Source organism: Stegodyphus dumicola, chromosome 9 (assembly GCF_044657685.1).
Source record: "Stegodyphus dumicola isolate Sdum_Otavi_A_Nest chromosome 9, ASM4465768v1".
Taxonomy (NCBI): Eukaryota; Metazoa; Arthropoda; class Arachnida; order Araneae; family Eresidae; genus Stegodyphus; species Stegodyphus dumicola.
Genome location: NC_140776.1, coordinates 113,585,065 through 113,605,336, shown reverse-complemented (window position 1 = coordinate 113,605,336; position 20,272 = coordinate 113,585,065). Strand labels below are relative to the sequence as shown.

Below are 20,272 nucleotides of genomic sequence, written 5' to 3'. Positions count from 1 at the left end.
AATGCATTAATTTTGTTATAATAAAAGATATCTTATGTTTTTGTTGATGCCCATTTAATGTATAAAAGTACGTTCATTAACAATGGTTTTTAGGAAAGTTAATGAAAGAAGAGTCAAGCAAAGAAGAAAATGGTTAAGATCATCATGAAGGTGAATAAAAGAGGAGATTTCAAAAAGTATGAAGAAGGCACGTGTCTCCACATGCCAAGTACAATGGTGTCTACGATTGGGAAAAAGCAAAAACACTGTTAACACACAGTTAGACACTGTTAACAGTAGACAAGTGTTAGCTAATTTAGCTAATGATGTTGAGGGACTGAAATCACTTATCAAACAAAGATTAGAGACATTAGAGCGTGTTAAAAAATTGCTTTTACTCTGGAAGCAGAAAGAGATTTATATACAATATCACATTAGTACTTCATTTATGTGTAGTGTATAGTTTATCCACTGGATTTCTATTTTAGTATTAAATAGTGTTAGAGTAATAACACCAGGATTTTTTTATGCCAACAGATTAATTATTTTCCCTTTATTGGGAAATTGGTTTATTATATGTTCAAGAATATGGAACAGATTAACCCCTTAAAGCACAAGCTTTTTTCAGAAAACCGGTAAAAAATTGTAAAGTTTTTTTTTTTTTTTTTTTTTATTATTATTATTATTATTATTATTATTATTATTATTGGCAGAAAATGAATATATAGGTATAGTGTGAGTTTTTTTTTACTTGTACTAATTATTATTTGATTTATACTAATTTGAAACCAATTTCTTGCTACAGCCAAAAGCTCGTCATCATTATCTTCAGATTCATGTTCATCACTCAAGAGATCATCACTTTCATCGCTGAACTTTCTGATAAATTGCCATATTAAAAGTTGTCAGAGTCGCTCATTATCAGATAACTATCTCTAAACAAGGTACAAAAACACTTAGTAAAAATCAATTTATGGTTAACTGTTTACTTTTATGATAATTAATGCAGTAAAAATGGATATATTACCTTTTCCACACCAAACAACTGCTTTGTAAAAAGAATTCCTAGCAAACTTATAGTTAATCATCAAAATGCATAACAGGGTTTACACAAAAAAATTGCTGCATAGTGATGCTATCTGTGGTAGATAGGTTTAATTATAATCTAGCCTATCTATTTTTACTAGACTGGATCTGAGATGGGCATTAGAAATAAAATAATACAAGATCGCTCATGTGAGACATGGACATGTGCAAATTTGCCTGTGTCAGACACGAGCAAAAGTTACCTTGGTACCACTGCCGGTTTTTCATTATACCACCCAATCTCCCAGTTTTTAATTTTTAGCCTTTACTCAAGAATATGAATGAAATTTAATTGAATTAATTAAACTTAAAATTGAGGAACTTTCTTCCCCCCTTGTGATTTTTAGCAAAGTTTCTTTATTAAATTTTATTTCATCTGAATTGAATTAATTCTAGAAATGTCTTTCTGTAGGCATTTATAGAAATTTTTATAAAGATTCAACTAATGTTTAAACAGTTAATATTTAAATTTAATTTTGTTTTATATCAATATAAGGTATGTTTGTAAGTTTTCACTCTTAATAGTATGTACTTTAATTATTAATTTCTTTTTCTCACGTTTCAAAGTCCTTTGATAATTTAAAGCTTTCCATCCCTATTCAAGATTTTTACAGTATAAAAGCATAGTAAAATTATAAAATGAAATTAACCAACAAACATAAATTTTGGAATATCTAATTAAATATTAATATATTTTACATCCATAATTATAATACAAATAGCTGAATAATCTAGATCATACATTACAATGTGAATTTAAATTAGTAATGTACATCTTTTTAGATAATGCCATGTTCAATATGAAAACCTAACCTCCCGGGTTTTCATATTTCAGGGTCGATACCTATGGCTATATACCATATTTTCTCCCCTCCTTTTTTTTTTATTTACTATCTTATCATCTGGAAATCAAAAGAGAAAAATTATGTGAATAATTTAATTTCATAAGGATACAGTTACAGTAGAATAAATGAGGAGTAGTCATGGATAAACTACTGATAATTCTCACAATATTTTTTCTTTAAAAGAAACCTACATTACAGTAAGAATACATAGTAATATTAACATTAATATATCTAACAAGATACTGTCTTTTCTACTTCCCTGTAACTTGAATATTGCCCTTTCTTATTGTTGTCTCTATGACTCCTTGTTCCTCAAAGCATCCATAAATAATATGAGAAGGTGCAGCCAATTCACTGAAATCGTAGACTGAATGTCTATTTGTGTTTGCATCACTGTGATTGGTGGATTCTTGTATTAGGTTGGCTTAAAGTTCAATAGTTTGAAGATAAAGTTGTGGCGGGATCAATGCAGATAATTTGCAAGGTTTTGTCTTGTTAGTAAGATGGAAACAATCATTGTGTGGATGAATCCATTTTAAAGTTTTAATGCATTGAGGAAGGGTTTAAAATTACATAAGTATTTTTTACTTCACAACTTGATGTTAAAAAGCTGGAGGGCCTATACGGGGAAATATAGTATACATATCTATGTGTTTATTGCCAAAAATAATTTTTTGTAATCCTTTGAACCTCCTTGTAAATGTTTCTTGTACAGTGCATAATTGAGAATAATTTCATGGTGATAATTAATAATTTAGCAGTGTATGTGTAATTTTGTATTTGAAATTTAATGATACTGTAATAATATTACTGAAAATTGTAATAGCTTGTGTTGCAAAATATTTTGTTTGTCTTTATGGTAGAAAGTAGAAATGTATGTTATATATGAAATATATAAAAGTTTATTTTCGATTGTTTATTAAAATTTTTCCCAAGACTTTGTCTATGAGTTTCTTATATGTGTCATATATTACAGATGCTGTGCTTGTTGCTGTAAACCTCCAAGCTACATAATTGATGACAATTGTTGCCAGTGCCACACAGCAGCTTTGAAGTATGTAACAGATTTAAGCGATGAAGATTTGATTTTCGTGTCCTTCCATAACAGAGTATATGAAATTCCTTTTTATGTTGCTGTAGACCACCAAACATGTTCTGTGGTTGTCTCTATTCGAGGTACTCTTTCATTGTCTGATACTCTGACTGATCTTACTGCAGAATGTGATCGTTTATTTACTGATGGCTGTCCTCAAGGTGTTTTCTGTCATCGAGGTATGCTGCGAGCAGCATATTTTGTCAAAAATAAGCTTGAGGAGAGTCATGCTCTGAGTGATGCTTTTGCACTTCATCAGAGTTACTCCCTGGCTATAACAGGCCATAGTCTTGGGGCCGGGACAGCTGCACTTTTAGCCCTATTGCTACGACCTATTTATCCAAATCTTCGATGTTTTGCATTCAGTCCACCGGGTGGACTGTTAAGCCTGGAAGCTGTGAAATACTCAGAAGATTTTGTCATGTCTGTAACTTTAGGTGATGATTTAGTGCCAAGATTAAGTGTGCCAACAGTAGAAGATATGAAGAAAAAGCTACTTAACTGTATTGTAGATTGTGAACAACCAAAGGTAAATATGTTTGGAATACAATTTTCAAATAATATTTTTATGTTTTGAAGACTACACTATTATTCTTATTAATACAAACATATGCAAGATGTTTCATAAAGTTGCATGATTAAATATTGCATGAACACTTGATTATAAACACAAAGATAATTTTTAAGAAATGCATAAAGTACAGAAAGCTTTCAAGCTGTAATAGATTTGGTGATATGATATTTTTCCTTACTTGAATTTTAATGTGAAAAGACCGTTTTCCATACTTAAATTTTAATGTGAAAGACCGGAGAAATTTCATAGTTTCAGGAATGAATGCAGTCAGCCTTTATTTAGCTGTTAAGTATTTATGTAAGTTTATGAATATAAAACATATTTTTTCCAAGTCTTGGCATTTATCAACATTTTTTATACTTTAGTTTAATTTTTAAAACATATTAAAAAATAGTCTAAATTTAAATAAATGTATTTTCGAGTTTTGAAAATGAATTGGAGATGATTGTTTAGCATTATGAAAAGGGTGCGTGGTCTAAAAAGGTAGAGAATCTCTGGTCTGTAAGAATAATTTTTATATTTGAATTAGTCAAGGGGAGAACCATTCTCATATGATAAGTTATGATGTTAAAAAAAGTTAAAATTCAAAAACTTTTTATGTAATACACATTATTTTTTATGTGGTTTCTAAAATTGATGTTTAAACCTTCCAATGTTTAATATCTGTTCTCGTGTCAAGACAGCTACACTGCATAAATTTTGTAATTAGTTATTGAGTCTTAGTTGATTTGAGGGAAGCGTACATCATCCTGATTAAGAAAAATTTTTCAGCATAGTGACTTTTACAATATGGAAATCCAAAAACTTAATGTTTCGATCTTCATAGCTACTATCTGGGTGGGGGGGTTGAAATGCTCATCGTGAAATTGCGTGCAGTTGTGGGGTTAGTGAAGTGCAACTGCAGTAATAAATTGCACAACTTCATTCAGATTATAATAAGTGGCTGTGCAAAGCTTAAATATTCTAAGATAATGTTTTCACTTGAGGGGAAAAGAAAAAATCAATTTGATAATTCATTCAGCGGAATCTCTAAATTTCTAGCTTCAATATGAAAGGCATGCATTTTGTAGAATGTATTATTTTTGCTTTAATAGTGAAAAAGTTATGTTAATTTTATCCAGAGCCACTTTGCATAAATGGAATTTTTTTTTTTTTACTCTAAAGATCTACAGTGATGTAAAGAATAACTTATTCCTTGGCATTTTCTTCATAGAGAACATGCATAAGAATTTAAATGTATGTTTTTGCTGAAAGTGGTCATATGGCCAGAATCATGGTAGTCTGAAAAACCAATCTTATTTGATTAATTTCTTAAACGTCAACTACATATCTATGACAAATCATTGGAAAAATAATCAATTTATGCAGTAGTATTGAAGTAACCTATGTGCGTGTATATGTCTATGCTCTAATAGATTTATGGTCACAACTGTAAGGGATGATGAAACATGATGAAAATAATATTTTTTATAATGCATTGTGTGATGGAATGTGAAATGGGAATGCTGAAAAGCAGTGAATGTGAAGAAAATGGAGAATGAAAAGCTTTTTTTTAATCACAAATATTTGCAAGAAATAGTGTTTGATATTTATAAGAATTGTTCAAATGAATGACTACTAACTGCAATGTGTGCATCAGAATTTTACATATGTGACATTTTGTCACATATTCCTTCAGCAGTGCTACCAATTCAGGCAACAAGGTCTTTGGGAGAGTTTATTTGCATCTTGTAAATGAGATCCATTATCATTATGATATATGTATTGCAGTTGCTGGTCATTTATTTTGACAGTTCTTGTAACTATCAAACACTATTTCTTGTTTAAAAAAATGTGATTAGAACAAATGTCTCTTTGTTTTTCATGTTCTTTGTATTTGTACTTCCAAACTCAAATTGTTACATTTGCCATATTCTACCTCTGCCTAAGTTGTATCCATCAATTCTGTATACAGAAAGTTATACAGTCAAAAGTCTTTACTCCGGACTCGTCAGCGATTCTGAATTATCGGTTTTTCTAGATTATAGATCATCAGTTTAAATCTGGTAAGGTGGCATGCAGAAATTATAAAATTAAAAATATGAAACCATAATTTATGAAATAAAGAGCAATTATGATCTAAAGGGTATCAAAATTTACAAAAAAAAGCAGTTTAATATTTATTTGTTTACTTTATTAAACATTTCTTTCAATGTAAGTTGTTTAAGTTGCTTGGTTTTATGTGCTAATACTTTCTCTTTTATTCTATAAACAGACATAATTTCTTGTTCAGTTACAAAGTTCCGCTGTTCAAGTCCTATAATTGCTGTATCGAGCATACCAACTAATTTGTCAATCGAAATTTTTTCGTTTTCAATAACCTCTCTGTCGCTTTCTTCACTATCGGAAGCGGTACATTGAAACATGCTTTCGCTTTGTAGATGCTTTGGCAGCTCCAGAATGGGAAACTCTTTTTGACATAATCGAAAATTCAAGCTTTTTTATAAAATTGCTCTAACAGTCTGCAAAAAATAATAAGCCGGATCCAATTAGAAGATTAAGGAACAACGCAATCTGCAACATTAACTGAAATAGATAATTAGATAATTTTAGTCTAGCTTATACCGTTTGTTATACATTAAACGTGCATGTGTAAACATATTATATGCATGCGTAAAGGTATTATGTGCATGCGTAAACGCATATGCATGCGCAGAAAGTTTGTAGCTTTGAGGTCCGGATTATAGATCATTCTGGATTATGGACATCCAGATTAAAAGACTTTTGACTGTATAATCACAAATTTTATTTAACATATTACTTTCTGTAGACAGAAAGTAGTATGTTAAATAAAATTTGTGACTGTGTCATATGTCAACTGTAACAATATCAACAGTAACAAATAATGTAAAAGAGCAGGAAATGGAAAGACTGCCAACAACTTAATAACCAACTAACATCATGTAGTTGCACAAAAGCATAAATATGCAGAATTAGCTAGTATATAAAATATAAAGTAGGACAGAAACGTTATATGTAGCATATAAGAAAAGAAATGAAATTAATGTAAAATATAGGAGATAAAAAGAGAAAACTATAGATAAGCTGCTTTTATCACTGGAACAAAAAATAGTAAATATTTCAAAATTAGAAATTAAATTTTAGTTCATAAGCAGCATAGTAATTAGAAAATTAAAATTTAATTTTAACTAAAGTAAGCTAAAGATTGATAATTGTGATAAAAAAAGAAACAAAAAGCTCTCAAATACTATACTTGCTTAACTTAACTAAGAATTATTGGTTACTTTTTTGCTTACTGGTCCCAATTTGAAGCTTAAATCCTAGGAAATGAACTGCAAGTAAAAGGCTAAAATCAAATTAAAAATTTAGAAAAAAAAAACAATAATAATTTGTAAGAAAGTGGGATTTTATAATGGGACACCACTCTACAAATGTGGTACCCTGCTTTACTTGTATCATGATTAGCATCGCAACATTTAATGTATGTGATGCCAATATAGTGCAAGTGTTCTGGTTTCATTTAAAAAATCACAGAAGGCACAATTTTGGTGCCATGTACATTAAACATTACATATATTATGTATGATGTGTTACTGTTATTACAAGTTTTTTTTTTTTTTTTTTTTTTTTCCCCATGAAAACAAACTTAATCATTGGAGTTTTCACCATCTGGTTACATTTTGAGTCAATGTTTTTATTTGGCTTAAGTAACATGTAATAATCCTATTGCCGGAAAAGCACTGAAATTACGAAGGCAGTAAAATAAAATGAGTTTATTTATGGCTTTATTTTAGTTAGAGGAACCAGAAATTTTGAAGTAGTTAGTTAAAAGTATCAACATTCATATATATTAAATTTTGAATATATATTGTCATCAGAAAAGCATGTAAAAGAGGAAAGCATTAATTAAAGTAAGCTAAGGAAATATATATAATTTAATATATAATTTTTTATATCAAAAACTTAAAATAATAAATAAAATATTAAAATGAAAAAAAGCTTATTTTATGTATATGTGTAAAATATAAAATATGTAATATGCAAGATAAAAAATATGTAAATCAGTTTTATAGTTAAGTTTAGCAATAGGCTTTTAATTCCTCATTTCTAGTCGAATACTCAAAATTGTAATCGTCATGTGTGTAAAAATTGTAATCTTCATATTGGATAACGTTGCACTTTAGCCCCTCTCTCTACAATGTTTGGATGTAATTTCGCTTTCTCTCACAGCAGTATCAAAAATGTAAATGTTCTTGAATAGGCACACTTGGAGTGCTAAGTGATTGTGGCCACAAATATCTGGAAATAAAAATTGAATTAAAACCGCCTCGACTGCCAAGTTTCTTAGTAATTATTAATTCTACACTCTAAGTATCAAGTATCTTCACAATCAGCATGTCTATGCTTCTACGTGTCAGTTTTCCTTAAATACTTGTCTGAAATTTGCTTTTATTACATATATACATAAATTTTACTTTTTAAGTTTACTATTTAGAATTTTTTTTTGTTTAAAATAATATTTCTATACAGCTTATTTTTACTACAATAAAAATCTAAATAGCTAATACTTAAAATACTGACTCAAATTTATTCCAATAGTTTATCACATTAATTAAATTTATGTTCCTTGGAGATTATATATATATAAAAACTGTTCTAATAAGTTACTGGTAGCTTTTTAGCACAAGTATTCAGTTTTTTAAATTGCTCATAATTACTTGTTTATTTAGAATGTTCATTATAATTTAATAATAATGGCATTTTAATAATAATAATTTTCATTATAATTTAATAATAATTTCTAATAATGGCAGCTTGAGCACTGTTTTACTACCAGCCTACTTTCACTATGTTATCTCCAGGATACTTTTAAGTTTCTAAAGTTTTACTCCAAAATCTCTACTTTTAAATTTATAAAGTTTTACTACTAAAACTTTACTGTATTGTAGGTTAGCGGCTTCTTTACTTTCAACAGTTGCTCTTATCTCTAATATTGAATTTATAAATTGTCATTCCACTAGATTAGGGGTCTTCAACCTGTGTTGTAAAGAGAGAAGTAGAGGGCGCTGCTTGGCAGTAGCTCAACGCATGTAAGTAGAAACGAAATGTCGTTTGATTAGGCAACATGATTTCTGTGAAGGTAGTCCACCTAACAATAGGACAGTTGTAAATATGTAAATATAACGAATAATAAATAGCATTAGAAAACTGAACCATCGGATGTTTTGTGATTGCTCTACGGGCCGCCATGGATAAATGCAGGTTCGTCAACCTGTGACCCGCTGGAGGCATTTTAGTGGCCCCACATTTAAATTTGAAAAAAAAAAAAATTGAAGAATTTTAAGAAATTTTGATTTCAAGAAAAATTTTCTTGTCAGCTTTTCATCTTAAAAAACTTTTTTCTCTCTTATTCTTGATATTTAAAACATTTTATTGACATGCCTGATAATATATGAGAAAAAATTTTTTGAAAATGACAAATTTTAGGCAGTTTTCCTTATTTGCAATGACTGTGTAGCTGTGATGAAGGAATATAACGTTAAGAGACATCGTGATACTAAACACAGTGAGAAATATTCTGCATTCGAAGATCATTTTCAAAGTGATAAGGTGATTGAATTAAAATCAAAACTTTTCAGCAGTCTTTCTTTACCACAGCGAATAAAGAATCTGAAATTAATGTTAGTGATAATTACATGATAGTAGAAAAAATTGCTGAGTGTGGAAAACTTTTGCTTATGGTGAATATGCAAACAAATGTCTTCATAGTGCAGTTGATGTGCTTTGTCCATCACAGGCTCAAGTCATATAGAATATTAGCTTCTCTGGTGTGACAGTAGTGAGGCGCATAGAGGATCTAGCAGCAGATTCAGTAAATTAAAATCCAAATGCAAAAAATTGAGTTTTATTCTGTAGCGATGGATGAATCAACAAATGCAACTGGTACTGCACAAGTAGCCATTTTTATTCGTGGCATTGATATTCACAATTGTAGAGGAATTAGCCAGTGTAGTTGTACTTAAAGGTACAACCCGAGAAACAGATTTGTATTCGAGTCTGACACAAAATTTGGATAAATGTAATGGTGACTTCAGTAATATATCTGCTATAACCACGGAAGGTACTAAATCTATGACTGAAGAGAAAATAGGAGTAACACCATTACTGAAATCTGATGTGAAGGCAAGTGGAAATAATACTATGATGACTTTTCACTGCATCATCCACCAAGAAAATTTGTGCAAGAAGTCCTTCTCAAACTTTGAACATGTGATGAATGTTGTTGTAAAAGTGGATAATTTCATTCGGTCTAAAGGACTTAATCACAGGCAATTTCAACAGTTCTTGAGTGATTTGGAAGCTGAATATGGTGGTGTTGTGTATTATGCGGAAGTACATTGGTTGAGTCAAGGAAAGATGCTTCAGCGCCTGTTGTCTTTGAGGAGTGAAGTTCAACAATTCATGGAATTAAAAGGAAATCTATTCACAAGCTCACTGATGAGAAATGGTTGAGAGACTTTGCATTTCTTGCTGATATTACAGGTTATCTCAGTGATTTGAACTACCACTTACTGGGAAAAGATCTACTTGTTCATAATCTTTATTACATTGTGAAAGCTTTTGAGACTAAATTAATCTTGTGGGAAAGTCAGTCGCTAAATAAGAATTCCATTCACTTTCCAAAACTGACGGAGTATGTGAAGAACGCTACAACATGGAATTCAAATAATTATGTACAATGCATTTCAAATTTGAAAGAGGAATTCAAAAGCCGATTTTCGTGAAAATGAAATTTTTATCAGAATCTTCTCCTCGCCATTTTCAGTAGACGTTGGAAGTGTTCCACCTGAACTTCAATTAGAATTTATAGATTTACAGTGTGACTGCAGTAAAATGCAAATTTCTTGAAAATCCTACATTAATTTATTTTTATTTGAAGTACATGACCGGAGACAAGTATAAAGGAATTTGTAAACATGCACTCTTCATGTCTTCTTACCTTTGGCAGTACATACATATGTGAATAGCTTTTTAGTAAAAGGAAAACCCTAAAATCAAAAACAAGAACACGGCTGACAGACAGACATTGGGGGAAACTTTATAAATTGCAAGAATATAGATTAAACTGGATATTGAAGCTTTAATCAACCAAAAACAATGCCAAATTTCACATTAAAACTAAAGTAACTACCATCTCCCGCCAGTAATGATTATTTTTTTATTGTAAATGCATTTTGTAACATCGTTCTGTACAACCATCTTTATGCCTTTTTTTTTTTTTTTTTTTTTTTTTTTTTTTTTTTTGTCCCCGTAGTTAAAAAAAAATGCAAAACATTTTAATTTGATTTCCATTTGACTTTTTGAAACCAATGTATATATATATATACAAATCTGTAACACAATCTCTTTGCCTAGAATCAGTTGTAGTCTTGCAAAACAAACCTGCCTTTTTTTAATGTAAATTTTCTGACGACTCTATTTTTTTACAGACATGTGGCCCGCAGATCTTTGAATTTATTGATGTGGCCCTTGGGCATGAAAGGTTGAAGACCTAGATGACAAACATGCAAATTTAACTCCATGCCTTCTTCTGATAATTAAAAAAAAAAAAAAAAAACATTTTTATGAAAAACCTTTAACTGTATCTACATGATTACTTGAAACAATTGAAATTTTAAATATAGAAGATAAACTAAAATCCATTTTAATTATAGAATTAATAAAATTAGAGATTCCATACCACAAAACAAAATACTACTAAGGATTCTTCTAACTGCCAACTATACTCTGCAGAATTAGAGCATTTTCAATACCATGACTTCAGTAAAATTTAAATACATGTTTTGGATATAATTTCTAATCCCAAAGAATGAATTTTTCAAGAATCAATATACTGAAACTTTGTGCACTCTTTCTTTATGAACTCAATACTTGCACAGACGTTAACAAAAATAACTCCAATGGCACCATTTTCAGCCAATTTAAACTTTACAGCACTAGAATACTCAGAGAAAAAGGGCTTCACAATAAAAATTCTTGTCTTCTATAGATAAACCTAAATTAAAGGCACAGTTCCAAAATTTTTTAATTCTGCTTTTTTTTTTTTTTTTTTTCCAAAAAAACATAATTGGTTACATTCCTGCAACAACAAATTCTTCCTTCAACTTGAAAATTACTTTATTTTAGAATACACGGATATACAAATTATTAAAGAACAAGTTCTAGATTATTGTTAATTCAGACTCTAATGCCAACACTCACTGTAAAATTTAAATTTCTATACTCACAGTTTAACCAATTTAACTTCTCTCACATTCTCAACAAATGTAAAATTTTCTTCCCAGCAAATGATACCTGTTGAGATATTTGTAATCGCATTCTTACTGGTTAAAAGGAAGTCTAGCTTTCTGTCAAGTCCGATACATTCATTAGCTTTCAGCCAGGTCCGAATTATTCTGAAACTTAAATCTCATTCTGTATGTTTCTTTTGATTGGTTATTTATTGTGTCTTGTTTATGATTTGTTAAACCATGATCTGTTATAAAGTTATATATATGACCTCTGTAACCGCTTATCACTGCTAGTGCTTGTACTTACTTATTTCTGCTTACATGTAACTCTGCGTGTATCTCTGCATATCTCAGTAATAAATATTTGCTTTGCGAACCACGGCATTTTCTATGTTTAACAGCAGAGCGTGATTCCTTCAAAAGTTAGAATTTGCTGATAGTTCCCTAATTGAACCTTCAGTGTAATAATTTATCGTTCGCGTGATTTTGATTTGGTGTATTGTAAATGATGGCTTTTTCCGGAGGTGAAAGGGAAGCTTTTGGTGTACTACCATTTGACGGTGTTAATAACTTTACTGTTTGGTGTCGAAGAGTTCAAGCAGTATTTACGGCAAGGAAATTGGATACATTTTTGGAGACAGAGTTGCAGATGTTTTGAAACCAAAAAAGGCTTATACCTTAATACTTGCGCTTCTAAGTGATAATGTTATTGCTTCTCTTCAACGTGAAGACACTGCATGTAAAATATGGAAGAAACTACAGGCTACGTATAGCACTAAAGGTGCAGTGAGTCAAATTTTAACGCGTAAGCGTCTAGCTACCATAAGGAAATCCAAGGATGTGTCAATGAGACAGCATATTGACAGCATTAAAGAACCTGGTGAGTAGTCTACGCGTCTCTGGCTCTGAAGTAAGTGACTTTGATATTATTATTTACATTTTAATGTCTTTTGGCATTAATTACATGTAATGTCTTTTGGCAAAGACATTACATGTCTTTGCCAAAGGAATATGAAAATATTAAGGCATCTCTAGAGAATCAGCCAAGCAATAATTTGAGTTTAGATTTTGTTACAAGTAGACTTATTGATTGCGAATCTCTTATGTTTGATTATAAAAATGAAAATAAGTATTCTAAAGCAAATACGAATAACTCTGTTTTTATTAGTGCTCGTAAAGACTTGTTTTGTACTTATTGTAAAAGAAATGGACATTTTGTTAAATTTTGTAGGAAAAAGAACTGCGTCTGTCATAACTGTAGGAAAACTGGTCATTTTAAAAGTGAATGTTTTGATAATTCTAAAAAGCAGGCAAATTCAAATAGTAATAAGTATGCATCCCCTGCAATATCTTTTATGGCTGGAAATCTTGTGCATGATCAATTTATTATTGATTCTGGTGCAACTTCTCATATGTCTTCTCACAAGGAATGGTTTACCTCAATTAAGCCTAAGACTGGAACTGTTAAGTGCGCGTCTAAGTCGGTGGTTTTAGAAGTAGAAGGAATTGGTGATATTTGCGGTAAAACTAAGAATGGTGTTGAAATAATGTTAAAAGATGTTCTTTGCGTTCCAAAATTAAACGGACAGTTAATTTCTGTTGAAAATATTGAAGCAGCAGGTTTGAGTGTAATTTTTCAAAATGAAATAGTGTATATTGAAAACAAAAACAATTTTCACCAAATTTATTTACAGCTTTAGCAGTAAAGAATGATGATTTATGGCACAGAAGGTTAGGACACTGCTGTGATCAAAAATTAAAACTAATGAATCTTCCTGTAAAAGAATCCTTTTGTGAAGTATGTGTTCGTGCCAAACAAAGTGCTTTACCTATAGGAAAGGTTCCTCGCATAAAAGAATCCAAACCACTTATAACTATACACACTGATATATGTGGTCCAATAGAACCTCAAACACTCCATGGGAAAGGTATTTCATGACTATAATTGATGATTACTCGCGATTTATGGAAATCAGACTGCTCAAAAGAAAAACTGACATTGCTAATGAACTCAAGCTATTCTTTAAATTGAATCCAACTTACAAAACTGCGTTGTGACAACGCCAAAGAATATGTCAGTGGAGAATTGCATGAAGTTGCTAAAAGAGGTGTAAAAATAGATCCTGCACCTCCCTATACAACTTTTCTAAATGGTGTTGCTGAACGAGCAAATAGAACTGTACTGGAAAAGGCTAGAGCAATGATACTTGAGGCAAAATTACCAAAATTCCTTTGGGGTGAAGCAGTACTTACGGCTCCTTACATAAATAATCGACTCCCAAATAGTTCAATTGAAAATCGTGTTCCTTATTTTCTGAAGTATGGTGAAGATCCTGATTTAACAAACATGCGCGTATTTGGCTGTGATGCTTATACTCTAGTGCTACCATCGCAAAGAAAGAAACTAGATGAAAAATCTGTCAGAATGATATTTGTAGGTTATTCCACAATGGGATATCATTTAATGATTCCAGAAACAAGACGCATCATTGTTTCCAGAAATGTTAAATTTAATGAAGAAAAGAAGAAAGTAGAAAATCAAAAATATATTTCCGATAGTTCTGATTTGAGTGAAAATGACAATAGTGACATTAAAAATGAAGACAAATCGATTTCAGACACTGATAACGGCGAATTAAATGCTGCAAATAAGAAGGAGGAACAAAGAAAATCTTCAAGAGAAAAGAAACAGCCAGTTAGGTGTCCTGATTCTAAGATTTACCAAGTAATGTTTGCACAACAAGATACTCTGACATTTGAAGATATTGTAAATCTACCACAAGTAGAACAAGAACCATGGAAAAGAGCTATGGACGAGGAAATGAAATCTATGGAAGATAACGATGTCTGGGATCTACAAAGTTTACCCCCTGATAAGAGCTATTTCCTGCAAATGGGTACTACGTAAAAAACGAGATGGAACTTACAAAGCGAGGCTTGTTGCTCGTGGCTTTATGCAAAAGGAAGGCATAGATTATACAGAAACGTTTTCTCCAGTGATTAGTATGTGCTCTTTACGTTTAATCTTGGTAATTATCAATAATGAAGGTTTGCAAACTTTTACTTTAGATGTCAAGACAGCTTTCTTGAACGGTAAGTTAGATGGACCAGCCAAAAGGATATGATGATATGAGTGGTAAGAAATGTAAACTTAAAAAGAGTTCATATGGTCTTAAACAGTCTCCTCGACAATGGTATCAGAAATTTCTTAATTTTGTTATTAAATTAGATTTTAAGCAATTGGACTCTGAACTATGTATTTTCATCAGAAATTTAAATTGCAAGAAAGTAATTATGGCTCTTTATGTGGATGACTTAGTAATTGCAGGTTCAGATGTAAAAGAAACAAATATTATAATACCATTGTTGTCTAGTGAATTTCAAATGTCAAAATCTGAAATTGTCTCAGAATTTTGGGGTATTAGACTGAAATTTGAGTCTGGTTGTTTGTATTTAGATCAGAAACCATATATTGAAAAATTACTTGATAAATTTAAAATGTCTGATTGTAAAACAACCCAAACTCCCATTGAACCAAAGTCTACAGGAGCTGATTTTCAGAAAGGAAATGCATTTCATGTCCCATATAAAGAATTAATTGGATCTTTACTTTACTTAGCATATATCACAAGGCCAGATATTGTGTTTGCAGTAAATTGCTTAAGCCAACTACAGGAGCATCCTACTGATGTTGCCTAGTGTGCTCTAAAAAGAATTCTTAGGTATTTGAAAAACACCTTAAATTTAAAATTGATATACAAAAAGGGTGATTTGCAAAGGGCAAACTTGTGTTTGTATGTAGATGCAGATTGGGGGGGGGGAGATACTTAAGATAGAAAATCAATTACTGGTTACTTTATAATGTTTTCAAACTGTTCTATTATGTGGTGCTGTAACAAACAAAAGTGTATTGCACTTTCATCAACAGAAGCTGAAATAATTGCTTTATGTAAAGGTATTCAAGATGTTTTATGGATAAAAAATGTAGTAAATGAAATTTCCAGTGTTAAAAATGTTTATATTTTTGAAGATAACCAGCCATGTATTAAAAGTATTGTTAATGAAAACTTTTCAGGTAGGTTTAAACATATAGATATAAAATTAAAGTTCACTCGTAAGACTGTTAAGGAAAATAATATTCGAATTGAATATGTACAGTCAGGTTTACAAATTGCAGATATGTTAACTAAGGCTTTGTCCGAAACAAAATTCTATGAACTGTTATCATTGAGCTGTTTAAAAATTGTGTAATTCTTTTATGTTTTGTATAATGTGCGATTAAGGGGGAGTGTTGAGATATTTGTAATCACATTCTTACTGGTTAAAAGGAAGTATAGCTTTCTGTCAAGTCCGATACATTCATTAGCTTTCAGCCAGGTCCGAATTATTCTGAAACTTAAATCTCATTCTGTATGTTTCTTTTGATTGGTTATTGTGTCTTGTTAAACCATGATCTGTTATAAAGTTATATTATCAGGTTCAATGTTTCTTCTAACCTTCTTCGGAAACATACAATGACCTGACTAGGAACAGAGAGCTTACTAAAGCTATGTTCACTAATTGTAGTAAGTAGCCAGGATACAGACGAAGGGTATACAAAACCCTTTATTTTTTCTTTATATACAATGACTTCCGTACTTCGGAATACAATGACCCTCCACTCGGGGTCTAACGTAAAAGATATCAAAATAAAACTAAACTCTAATTTAACTTTAGAATAATACACGTGTAAGATTGGCCTTATAATAACAGGAAGCGTATGTAGCACAGAGACTGTGAACACTACAATACGTTTAATTTATCAAGAGGATTAAAACCTCTGGCCTGGAAGGCAAAGTAGCAACTGCGTAACTTCTAAGGTAAGCGGCCTGCTTCGAACTCACTGCTTCCTCTCTCTTTCTTGCTTGGCAAAAAGCCACAACTTAAGTACTTGGCGTCCGCCAGACAAACTTTGCATAAAAACCTTCACGCTTATAATTCTGGCCGGAAGTAGAAAATAAGAAGTGATAGTAAAGATTTAAAATAAAATAAACGTTAGTAAAACTTAAGATCCTTACATACTTCCCGCCAGAGTTAATTAGTTTGAAACTGAGGTCTAAAACGACCTTGTTGAAAACTTTTAGCTCTAGAATATAACGCGAGGCCAACCTTTTACAATCATAACTTCGTTAGAAACTAGAAAATTTAAAAGAAAGAAATTTGTTACAATAGCAGCTCCCAGGATCTACAACAATCTTTTTTTTTTTTTCTTTTCATCTGTACTGCATCTAAACAGGAGCTTTATTCAATTCTGGTTCCTTCCAGAGATCTGGAAGGGAAACTAGTTTAATGAAATGTTACACAATGACATTGCAAATAACATATAGAATATACTTCTCTTAACATTCTTATTTCATTCATGACTATTTTAATTATCTCTCCCCTTGCTCTCTGACATGTGTTGTAAAAGAACACCAAACACGAATGTGTTTATGTCTATGTGTTCAACACTTCCTCCTACAATCAAAACACTAACGTGTTAAAATTCAACATAACGAGACCTCTTAACACACCCTACTTTCAACTCTAAACCCTGAGGTACTATTCTAAAAGTGGCTAACTCTAAAGTGTAGCGTCAGAGAGCCTAACTACATCATTCAACCTTTAACATATATTCGCCATGATTTAGTCTTTACAGTCACACGAATAACAAATTTTTAACATTACTTTCACTTTTACCATATCACGGTATTTCTTAACATTTAAAATAACAGAACACATGTATATAAGAACATATCCACATGCCGTTAATTTTACACATTTGAAAACATACATTAGTAGTACATTGTTAACTTCTATTCTTTTCAAAGCAAGTGCCAATTCTTTCTACATTGAAATAATACTACATTTCAAAAAGTCTTTCAGACTAAAACTTCTTTCTTGCTAGAATGTTTTAAATAAAATTTATACAATAACTTTTTACAATATTTAAGTCTTTATACAATGCTATTATACATCAACTTTAGTTTTACGCGCGAGTAATTGAAAAACATAATAAGAAAATCGGTCACAACTCATTTCTCGCCCTTTTGGCGATAAAGGTAGACCTCGCATGAGGTAAAACTTCTTGAAATCTGCCACTTGCAGTAAGAATGAAAGATTAACTTAAGTTTGCAACGTAACATAAAATTTTACTTATCTTTGTAATATTCGGACATCCTTTTCTGGGCCCAGTCTTTAAAGGTACTGCAGACCGTAGCCTGGTTTATCCTCCTTCTTGTACGGGCTCGCCCTTCAGTGCTTTCCTCTGGAAGCTTCCGTTTTTCACCAGTACGGCCACCCTTGAACACCTTCCTTTTCCCCTCTGCTTGTGGTCTTGGCCGTTTGAAGGCAGCTGGTCTTGACGGAACCGGGAAACTTCTGTCGTGATCCTGCTTGGACCTCGTTGTTGGCCGTTCAAATTTTTCTTGTACTTTTTCCTCCGCCGCTGATGGCCCTTCCGCAGTTCAGCGACTTTTGCTGCGGAGAGTTCTGTCGGATGAGTCGATCCTCCGTTTTAAAGCCGGGTTATAGTTGCCGTCCTTTCTCCTGGTCCTCTTCACGTACGTCGTCCTTCTCCCTTCTTCATTCTGGGGGTGTTCGTGAACTCTGTTTTCTGGACGGTGGAACGGCTTCTTTTTCTTTTTACCTTCAATTTTTCCGCGGGGCAATTTTCTTTTCACTTGCTTCTGTCTCTCATTGGCTTGCCCTTGTACTTGTCGTTTTCCCACCTCTGGAACTTGTACCTGCGGTGTCTGCCGTGCCGGATCCTGCAAAAGATCTGAAAAGATTTGCATTTTATTACGATCGAAGTAGGGCTTAATTTGATCAATATTTGCGGAACACGTTTCACCATTTCTGGCCTTTAACACTACAACAGCGTGAGTTATTTTTTCTATAACATATGGTCCTTCAAATCGTGGAAAAAATTTGGCAGTTTTATCTTCTGGTGCTGAAGAAAGTGAATGCTTAATTTTTAGTACTTCATCCCCTACTTTATAAGTTACTCCCCGTCGTTTCAGATTGTAATATCTTCTGTTTTCTTTGTGCTACTTCCGTATTCTTTTTTTGCTTCTTTTATTAGTTTTTCTATATCACCCATTTTAAATTCTGGGGCTCTTTGTTGCACATAAAATAATTTATCTAACGGTGTTATAATCTTTCTGCCTAGAAATAACTCAGCAGGAGTTTTTCCCATTGTATCATGTTTTGCGGTCCTAAGGGCGAAAGCAAATTCATTGACATAGTTATCCCAGCTTTTATGAAAATTTTTAACATAACTACGGATAATTTTCACTATATTTCTGTTGACCCGTTCCGCTATATTTGATTGCGGCCGATATGGGACCATTTTTAAATGACGTATGCCCAGTTTTTGGCACATGTCTTCAAATATATTACTTACAAATTGAGGACCATTATCCGATATAACTTTTAGGGGCACCCCGTATTTTAAAATATATTTATTTAAAATAGAATCAGTAACTAATTTCGCGGAGGCTCGTTTTAAGGGAACAATTTCGGTCCATTTACTAAAATGATCAACCATAACAAGGAGATAGCGACTTTTATTTAACTGACTTTTTGGGAAAGGGCCCAATAAATCGATGCCAATTATTTCATTTGGAAATTCGGATTTAATACTATTTAGAAACCCGGCCGGGCGGAAATTAATACAATTAACGGCTTGACATGTTGGGCAGGACTGGACATACGCCCTTGTTAACTTTTGCAGTTCAGGAAAGTAGACTGCCTCGCGTACGCGTTGGATAGTTTTTCGAATACCAGCATGAGAAGCTAAAGGGCTGTCATGGAGCTCTTGCAGGATATTTAATCTAAGACTAGCTGGGATAACAGGTCGAAATTCGTTGTTGGAATTCGTAGTTTTTGTGTAGAATAGACCATCTATTAGTTCGTAATGGGCCGTCCTATTTCTTATCGCCACAATATCTTGGTGGCTAAAATTTTCAGGATCCTTCAAATACTCATAAATACTTCCAAACTCAGGATCCTTACCCAGTTCGGTTATTACAGTTTCTTGGGAATTTATTGTACACGCTGTAAGCATTGCAACTTTTACGGTATTACCCTGTTCGTCTAATTTAATTCGTGATAGGGCATCTGCTACGATATTTTCCTTTCCGGGGGTATGCTTGATTACCAGATTATATTCTTGCAGCTTGAGTGCCCATCTTATTAACCTTGGGGATAAATTTTTCCCTGAGTACAATCTAGTTACCGCCGCATGATCAGAATATACTGTTATCGGCGCCTTTCCAAAATAGACTCGGAACTTTTGCACTGCTAACAGAACTGCAAGTGCCTCTCTCTCGGTCGCGGAATAGTTTCTTTGTGTTTGATTTAAAGTTCGGCTAAAAAATGCCAC

General features: G+C 32.0%; 1 protein-coding gene across 1 annotated transcript in view; it reads left to right on the top strand.

The window, feature by feature from the left end:
* LOC118202430 (diacylglycerol lipase-beta-like) overlaps positions 1 to 20,272 on the top strand; it is a 116,011-nt gene that overhangs the window by 72,217 nt on the left and 23,522 nt on the right. The window contains exon 10 of the mRNA XM_085823933.1: positions 2,887 to 3,532. Coding sequence (XP_085680059.1) covers positions 2,887 to 3,532 — 646 coding nt within the window. The remainder of the gene's footprint in view (positions 1 to 2,886; positions 3,533 to 20,272) is intronic.